The sequence below is a fragment of the Phascolarctos cinereus genome, unplaced genomic scaffold (assembly GCF_003287225.1).
Source record: "Phascolarctos cinereus isolate Bilbo 61053 unplaced genomic scaffold, phaCin_HiC Scaffold_4;HRSCAF=312, whole genome shotgun sequence".
In the NCBI taxonomy this organism is placed as follows: domain Eukaryota; kingdom Metazoa; phylum Chordata; class Mammalia; order Diprotodontia; family Phascolarctidae; genus Phascolarctos; species Phascolarctos cinereus.
The window spans coordinates 695,776,808-695,786,217 of NW_027555847.1; the positions used below are offsets into that span (position 1 = coordinate 695,776,808).

General features: G+C 40.6%; 1 protein-coding gene across 3 annotated transcripts in view; it reads left to right on the forward strand.

Annotated features, from left to right (window-relative positions):
* SBNO1 (strawberry notch homolog 1) overlaps window positions 1-8,628 on the forward strand; it is a 67,276-nt gene extending 58,648 nt beyond the window's left edge. For all 3 annotated transcript variants that reach the window (XM_020970315.2, XM_020970314.2, XM_078154262.1), the window contains 2 exons: window positions 631-824; window positions 2,098-8,628. In XM_020970315.2, coding sequence (XP_020825974.1) covers window positions 631-824; window positions 2,098-2,240 — 337 coding nt within the window. In that variant the 3' untranslated portion in view covers window positions 2,241-8,628. The remainder of the gene's footprint in view (window positions 1-630; window positions 825-2,097) is intronic.
* The last annotated feature ends 782 nt before the right edge of the window (window positions 8,629-9,410 follow it).

Consider the following 9,410-nt stretch of genomic DNA (forward strand, 5'->3'; position numbering starts at 1 on the left):
TACCCTTTGTACCAGTAAGCTTATTATGCATTATTAATCTTTCAATCCTAGCATCTTGATATGATCCTCTAAAAACATATTAGTGTTTTGCCATAGAAGCACTCAATTCTAAACTCGTTTCTGCACTAGTAGATAACTTTTCATCTGATAATTTGACGGAATATACATCATCTTCCACTGGGGACTAAAGTCGTCTCTTTCTGCTTTAGTCTTGCCGGTAACTGATGTTTTAAATGCTATATCATTGGCTTACTTATTATAGTAATAGTTGAAATTGGGAAGCAGCATTTATTTGGCAGTGGTAACAGTTACATTTTAGAGTAATGAGTGTAAAATTAAAATGACTAGATAACTAAAGTAGTTGACAAAAAACTTAGCCCGTTTTCAAGGAACCAGGACAAACAAAATAGTGGTTATTTGCTAAGTTTGGGTAGAGAATCTAAAATAACAAAGATTAATGAGAAAAAGATTTGCGGGTCCTGAGATAAAAGTTATACATGAGAAGTATAAAGAAGGGAGAATGGAGCCGTGTGGGGTAGGTGGAGGTTGAGAATGTGCCTTTTGACATTGAACAATCAGAAAATTCTGTCTATTAATTTGTTTCCCTTTTTCTTCCTCCCCTTCCCCCAGGAGAGGCAATTGCAAAAAAGCAAGCTTGGGATTAGTTTGTGAAATAGGTCTTCGATGCCGCACCTATTATGTTTTATGTGGTTCAGTACTGAGTGTTTGGACAAAAGTTGAGGGAGTTCTAGCGTCTGTCAGTGGCACAAATGTGAAGATGCAGATAGTTCGGCTACGAACAGAGGATGGACAGCGGATTGTGGGTAAGTCTTGCTTGTATTGCTTAGTGACTCTAAGGTATAAGAGAAAACCCATTGCTTTCTGCCTTTCGTTTCGTTATTTTTTTATTTTAAAAGATAAATTATATGCTCTAGAAGAGGCTGCATGGGATATTGGAGAGCGCTTGCCTCAGAGTCAGGAAGATCTCTTTTCATTTCTCACCTCTGACGCACACTGACTGAGTAAATCAGCTAACCTCTCTCTGCCCCTTCCCCCCCCCATCCCCTGCTCACTGTTAGAAGTTACAGAAACAATTCCCTCTTGTGATTCCCACAGGGATGTATGTAGTGGTAGATCTAAGCCCTATGAAAAAGGCCCCCAAAATGTCCTTTTATTTCCAGCTAGGTGGTGAAACAGTGGACTTGAAATCACAAAAACCTGAGTTCAAATCTGACCTCAGTCACTTACTAGCTAAGTGACTCTTGAGCAAGTCACTGAACTTCCCTCCCTTTGTCTCAGTTCCCTCATCTGTAAAATGGGGAGAGAGCATCTACCTCCTTGGGTTGCTAGGAGGATCAAATGAAGTCATCTACATAAAGGGCGCTTTGCAGACCTTCCGATGCTATATATAATGCTAGCTAGTATCATTATTTTTCTATCCAAGGTTTTAATTGGCACCTTCAGCTCTTCCTGGTAGCTTTGTACCTCTTCCATCGTAGTTGGAATCATGGGTTCCTGTCTCCTTGCCCTTCCCCATAGCACCCATCGCTACTTCTTTGGTGTCTCTTGAGATTCTTTCCTGAGTCAGCCTTAATGCTCTGCAGTAATTGACAGAGCAGAAAGGAGACGCAGCCGCCTTTGGTTCCGCGCATCCTTTCCAGATGAAAGGCATCGTGACAAAGAAGATACAGGGTTAAATGTAAAAGTTCGGGAAGGTCACACCTACTTAGCTGTATGATCCTGGACGAGTCATTCTGACTTCTCTGGGCTTCAGCTTATTCATCTGTAAAGTGAGGATAGCAGCATCTGCCCCCCCAGGTGCTGAGGCCTGAACTTGAAGCCCTGTAGAAGAAAGCCTCTGTTATTGTGCAGGCTCTGGGCAGTTAGCTGGTCACACGGACCAAAATGTGCTGGAGCAGTGTTTGGTCTTGGTTCTTGTTGAGTTACAGTGCTACCCAGACTTGGAGAAAAAGCAAGATCGTTTTCTTTCTCCTTTGAAACTTGTTTCAGTTCCAAAGTATGGCTTTTGCCTTTCCCATGACTAGACAAACCCTAAGAATTTTGCAAAGCCAACCTCTGGTTTATTTCTAATTACAGGTTTGATCATTCCTGCAAATTGTGTCTCTCCCCTTGTAAATCTTCTGTCGACATCCGACCAGTCCCAGCAGCTCGCAGTCCAGCAGAAGCAGATATGGCAGCAGCATCACCCACAGAGCATCACCAATTTGAACAACTTGTAAAAGGATAGACTGCAGGTTTTGACATGGGTGTTTCTGGAAAAGCTATCCAAGCATATCATTTGCATAAATATCAGGGACAGATTCCAAAGAATTTTTTCAGTTGCGCTTTCTCTGGTGATATTTTGGGAACGAGGAGGTACCTGGAAAAAAAAGATGGCCAAACTGAGACTCAGCGATGCTGATGGTGGTGCAAATGTCCTTACCTACATAGGCTTTTCCTCTAGTACTTAACTTCCCATTTGCTTTGACTTTGGGCAAGCAGGGGTGTCTTTTTTTTTTTTTTGTAAATTCATGAGCTTTTTTTTTTTAATTTCTTAAACTAAGACCACAGTTTGTGCAAAAAATGTGTGGAATTTCCCAAACTGGCTTTACCTTGATTTTGTCCTTCAGCGCTCAGGGTTTACGCAGGACATCCATGCCGTGGCTGGGCAAGACCTCCCAGGATGCATGTCTTTAGGAGTCTCTAAATAGAGAAAATCTATTTTGGTTTTTCTTTTCAACATGTAAAACAGGTTTAGAACTAAGCATGAAATGGCAGTGGTTGTACATCACGCATTCAGGTTCTTCCCAGTTTTTATTCTAACGGTGCATGACTTTGAAAGCATGCCGTAAGATTCCACCAAAGTTGGGGCGGAGAGAAACACACCTGTATACAGACAGCTCTGCTCAGTGCATTTGTATAGGGTTTATACCCCTCCTTCTCTGAGGCAGTGAGTCCACCACACATATGCCCTTCTTTGTGATAAAGTTCTTAAATTCAAAATTAGTTCATTTTAATGTATTAATAATATTCCTAATGTGCTGCAAAAAAAAACAAAACGGCTCAAAGCCTGTTTTTCTCAAGGTGGCATTTTTCCTTAATTGGAGATGGTTATGGAAACTAAGTGCAAATTGACCTCTATCTTGCAAAACAATCCTCTTATTTTTTACTTCATTAATATAATTTAATTTGTCACTTGTAAGACAAAACCTTACTTGAGCTATAAACTAGACAATGGGGAAAACACTTGAGGCTTCTGCTGTATGTGCTCTTTGTTACCCAGTAACTTGAATCCTGTTTAATATGTTGTAAGACATTTGTAGAGTTTATCTGGAGCTGTTTAAAATGGTAATGTACAAATGTGAATAGTCACTTATCTATAATATGGGTAAGTTTTGTTTTGCCTATAATAGTAAATGTTTATAACAAGTGAGGGACAATGTTTGTCTTTTTTTTTTTTTTTGCTTGCACAGGTTGCACTATTGAAAACTTTTGAGATTGTATAAACCTGTCCAGAAAGCTGCAAGACACCAAAATCTTGTAGATGTCAAATAAAAGTTATTGTACTAACAAGAAGTGGACTCTTGCTTAGGTAGTCATCCCCTTTAGCAACAGTTTCATTTTGAGCATCTTACAGAAGTGTGTGTTGCCTCAGCACTCCATGTAGCTTTCTGTTCCCGTGTAAGTAGGCTCTTCCTGCCATAAGGCGGTGAGAGGTGGTAGCACTGACCCATACCTGGACAAGGTCAGTTTCCACAGTGTTTCTTTTAGTCTTCCAGCATCGACCTGGAATTGGAGAATTTTTCTCTCAGTATAAATAGGTGCTTCCTGGTGGAAACTGAGTGCAGCCGTCTCTTATGCTGCCTGGTGTATTTTCTTTAAGCATATACTTGGTTACTTGGACATTTCATCTGAGTTTACTTTACGTGGTATTAAATTGAGAAAAAGAATCTGTCCTTTCTTTTTTGCTCACTTATCTGGTTGAAGGAGTCTTTGCATTCAAGTGATCTCCTCTTAGAGTACAAGGACTATGCTTCTGCCTCTAGTTAGACAGCGAAGAATATGATCGCCCCACACACAGAGTGTGAGTACAGGGCACATGCTTGGGGCCCCAAAGTGATTGCACGTAGAGATTCTGAAATCAAACAACCCCTTCCAGTGGAAAGACGTTGTGAGGAAGTAGGCCTCTGCTGGCCTCTGGCCAGATTCCGAACGTATTTGCTTTTTTGGTGGTGTTTGTAAGTAGATCATGTTTTCCTTTAAAGCAGCACTAGGAGAGCCCTTCAGCCTGCAGTTAAATGACTCTATAGTTAATGTATTGACATTTACTCTTGGGGTAGGTAAGTGCTGCAAGGGGACATGATTTGTGTAGTGTTTTGATTTCTCTGTAGAATTGGGCATGTGTATATACATATACATACATGTGTGTATATACATGTATGTGTGTGTCTTTATGTGTGTGTGTATATACATACACATTTTAAATGACCAAAATTATCCCTGAAAATGTCAGAGTAGTGTGTATAAGATGGCCTGGTATTTAGTGATGCTGGAGGTTCTGTATTGGAACCCTTCTCAGTGTGGAAGCATGCAAAACAGAAAACCTTGATTTGGGCGCCTGATAACCTTTATGTCATACTGTAATGGTAACCTATTCAAGGGGGTCAACTTCTAAGAGGTGGGGAGGTAGGATCCTAGAGTTAAAAAGTCCCCTTGCTAAGTAGATTTGATTTCCAAACTCATGAAGTTAATCTGTTTGAGGCCTTAGCCAAAGAAGCTTATCCTAGGATCAGTTATTTTAGTCTCACGTTTTTTAACTAAAGACTTGATTTTTAATTTGATTGGCCTTTTTACCATCATGATATTGAGCTTTGAAGTGTTTGTATTTAAAAAAAATATATAAGAAAGAAAGAAAAGAATTATGGTTCAGGGTAAAATGTTCACATTTTTAAATTCCGGACCATAGCCCTGTGCAAAAATAATTTTTAGAGGCTTTCCCCTAAATTTCCTCGTTGCCAGAGAGGTCTCTGTAATTCAGTAGTCAGAATATCAAAATATGCCAACTAGTGATTCGTATTTATAAGGATATTAGCAAAACATCTTTAACAAAAACACAACTTCGTTTTCCCCTTTACAACTTTAGCCATCATAAATTGTTTAATTTTCCAAATAATTTCTAGTTATCCAGCTCCAGGGATAAGCTCTCAAGACTCAACATTACTTCACAGGCTGCTGTTAGAGGCTAGTAACTTTGGGACAAAAGAAGGCCACTGCCTTTAAATGGTGTGGTAGGGAGTGATGGATAGCAGTTTTTAGTCCACAGAAACAGGCTTCCCACCCCAACCATCCTGTGGTCAGGTCAAGAACAAGCCGAGCATGTACCGAGATGGGGCCGGGGGTGGTGAGAGAACAAGGGTCTCTCGCCTCGATTGTGACTTGGGTCTTTTGTCGGCAGGCTGGAGAGCTGCTGCCCTAGTGAAGAGCAGAGCCCATCCTTACAGAGGTGTAAGGTACAGGCAAAAAGAGCCCAGAACCCTGAGGGCCTTGCAGATAAACACATCATTCCTGCTTGAAGATGGAGATTGTAAATGTGAGCAAAAAGTTGGAGATTCTGTAAATGAAAGTATTGTACATTCCCACAGTAAAAAAGCAATTACTATTATGCCACCGGAGTGTTATAGAACTACCTTGATTCTCTACCCTCTGGTCACCTGCGGCCCTCAAGGCCAACTGCTATAATAGCTAAAACTTGAAAAAGCTATCAGTCCTCTGGTCAGAATACAGTGTTTTTTAAGGGCACATAAATGAAGGAAACTTGTATCTATAAACATGCAGCTCAAGTTAGCGATGCCTTTCCCGAGTACCCACCCTTCAGTCCTGCCCTCTACTAGATGTGTACAGAATTCTGTATATAGACATGTTGAAAGTGACTGAGTTGAGGAATGTAAATATTTTTTGTAAATGGAGACATTTTCCCCTCCTAGTTTTGATTTCCCTCTTTCCTTTCCCCCTTCATCCTATTTATTCATTTATTGTACTACAGGGCATGGGAGTTTTTGTAATCTAGCACAATGTGAGATAGTCTTAGCTGAACTTCTCCATATACTTTAAGCTTTCTGTTCTGCATCCTTACTATAGAACTTCAGCTGTTTTTGTGTCTTAATATATTTTTAAACATGCCTGTTTTGCATTTTTGTTCCAAAATTTATACTGTGCAATGCATTGGGGGTGGGCGGGGTGGACTCGTGCAATTTCTGATACTGTCATCGTGTGACTATTTCTGCTCCTTTATGTTGGTCTTTTGATGCCATTATGAGCTTTGATTCACTCTGTCACAGACTTCATTTTAAGGTCCTCTGCCTTCTTTGGTGCATTTTGGAGTGTTCAGACTTCATTCCTAAGCAAATTAGGCTTATTCCTCCAAGCCCTTCCACACGAGACCCTAGATGCCATTTTTATATCCCCAATATGCAGCAACTGAAGGAAAAGGTTGCTGACTTGAAAACCACGCATGGTCGTTTTGTCATCACCACCCTCTTCTATTTCTTTAGGAAGCTTCCACAGTGAACACTTGAAACCCTGTGAATAGTGGGCAGGAATTTGTGGTCACCTTTTTATCTGTTTGTATATGTAGACATAGGTGTTAATTTTTAAAGAGTTGAGCTGACAATAAAGTTTGAGTTTTTTGAGAGGCCAAGGGCCATGCGTGGCCTGTTGTATGTAGTAGCATATTATTGTGCTGTACAGCTGTATATACTAGAGACAAGCCTTAAATTCATGATTTTAAGTGGATTGGTGTAATGAAGAATGGAGCAGTAAGCCGTTTGAGGCTGTGTTAGGTATTTCACCTAATGGACCTAGGAACAAATTTATAACCTCATTTGGGATGGAAATGGAGGCATTTAGCATCACCAGCCAAAAGAAAAATCTAAAATTGGATGTTTGCTCTTTGACATTTTGGAATCCTTAAGAGTTTGTCCATGTGTGCACATGTGCTCACATATAAGAGAAAAGCAATGTATTGTTGTTTGGTCTTCCATGGTAAAGGCTATCACTGGACAGGGGTGAATTCAGGCAGGGTAGGATAGGAAACCCCTCAGTATAACTGCTAACCTACATCTTGTTCTGGGGGAATTGGGAGGAGATAGAAAAGAAATTACCACCTTGGAAGCGAAACAAGCCCAGTTACCTATGTAACATTTTTTTTCCTGGAAAGAAAATAAGTTTAGCTATTGTTAATGTGTAGCTAGCAAGGGCTTTCATTTGTGGCTGGATTTGAAGTACGACGTTGAATCACAGGTAGTTTTCCTAAATATCACAAGAGTCAGGAAGTAGATGTACTTCCCACCTCTCATGATATTTAGGAAAGCTATCAGTTTTAACAAGTTTAGGCTACTCTTTTTATTTGATGAAATCCTTTTACAAATACCTCCAGTGCCTGACCTTGTTTGAACACATCTTCCTGCTCCCTGACTCCCTGCCTTCCATCTACAGTAAAGTTGAAATCTTGTGTTTGTAGCATCATAAATCACATTTGTGGCGATGTCTGACACCACAGCCTACAGCACATTCTCTACCTTAACTGCAGAATCAAGCAAAGAGGAGACTTAGAGAGGGAGAAAAGACATCATCGTTTGAGTTGTCATAGAGAAGAGTGGTAAGGGCAGGAAGCCAAATTTCTTGTGATCCTCACAAATTCAGGGGTGTCTGCAGCCCAGGGAGCTTTTCGCTCCTAAACTTCTGGTGCCGATGTGAAGTGCCCTGAGGCCTCTGGGGCCCCTGCTTGCCCAGAGGAAACCTTTCTAGCCAAAATGCACCCTGGGCAATTTTGGGGCAGCACTTCTTTTGATAGTGTTCTGGCACTGAAGAAGATAAAGAAGCTTGAACTATCGATATTTTATCTTTCTGACCTTGGCTTTTCTGGGCAGAGAGAATTTTTCATGAGGTACGTCACAGTCTATTTGTTGTGAGAAAAACCATCCACCTTATTGGTTTTTAATGAAGTGGCTAAACTACTGATACTTCTCAATGACCACTTGTATCTACCATCAGCCAGGAGAGGTGGGAAGAGGTACCTTGTACCTCTGCAATAAGACTTGCTGTGGTTCTACCTCGAGCAAAGGACCATTTTCATGTAGGCACAGAACCTCCTTATGATTCCGAAATGGTGCATCTTGAGGTGGCAGGATGGATTCCAAAGATGACTTTCCAACCCAGGCAGATTGTGAATTTTGCTGACGTATCATCTTGGTGGCTTGTTGTTCCTGGGGTTTTGTTTGGTTTGGTTTTTAATCACCCTTTTTATATTTCTACTCTGTTTTTGGAATCTGCCATGTAAAGATTCTCACTGTCTTGGTGATGCTGCACTGCTCCATGCAACTTTCTCGGGGTGAAGCAGTTATCCGAGTGTCCAAAATCTGCTGTTTGCACCATTTTGGTTTTTAACTTGACAAAATTGGAATCTCATGCAATAAAAAAATGTACTGGATGCATTTAGCAGGGTTTATACTTGTAAAGTGAAAAAGATCAACAGTGGGACATTATGGAAATCTGTATTTTAGTTTTTTGTTGGGGGCTTTTTTGTTTTGGGGTTTTTTTTGTAAAATGATTAAATTAAACTGGCTAATACTCTGGAGTCTTTGGTGTGTTCTTTATGAGAGAATAATACTTTCAGGAGTCCCTGTTTTGGGATTGTTGGTGCCGCATTTGCCTTTTCATTTTTAACTAGTAAATGAGAGCATCAGTAGTATTTCTTAGGAAGGGGTCAGCTGTCTCAGCTGTTTGTGTCTGCCCAGGCTTGATGAATTGTAGGAAATTTCATGCTCTCTGTCATAGGCCCTTTGATATTGGAAGGGATGGTAGAGATGCTAGTGATTCCAGATCTCAAAGAAGGTGGCTTCTGGTCCTGAAAGCTTCCCGCTCTCGTTAGATGCATTCTTGGGACTCAGCATTAAATGACTAGATTATTTTTTAAATTATTATTGTTGAACACCTTGCAGATGTAAGGCCTTCCATGAGTTCTTTGTAATGACAACAGTTTGTTTCAAATTTGGAGAAGTTGAGCAGAAGATTGCACGGATGTCACACTTGAGAATGCTAGGATTGGCTCCGGACAAAAATTCAGGAAAACCTAATGTGAGCAGGAGTACACACAGGTGGCACTTAGCTAATGGCACAGCCTTGCTAAAAGTAAACAGGAAGTCTGCCTCCATCATTGAGCTGTTTCTTTGGCCTGAACTTCAATATATTTTGACTAAGACCCAGATACCAGCACTAGTATCTATATTGGCTTATAAACCTCAAAGGCCATTTGAGGGCTTGTTAATATATAAAACTAGACATTCCTACACACGTTCTTATGGATAGAGTAGGGTAGGCCTATCACGACCCTCCTTCTAGGCGTTGCATTC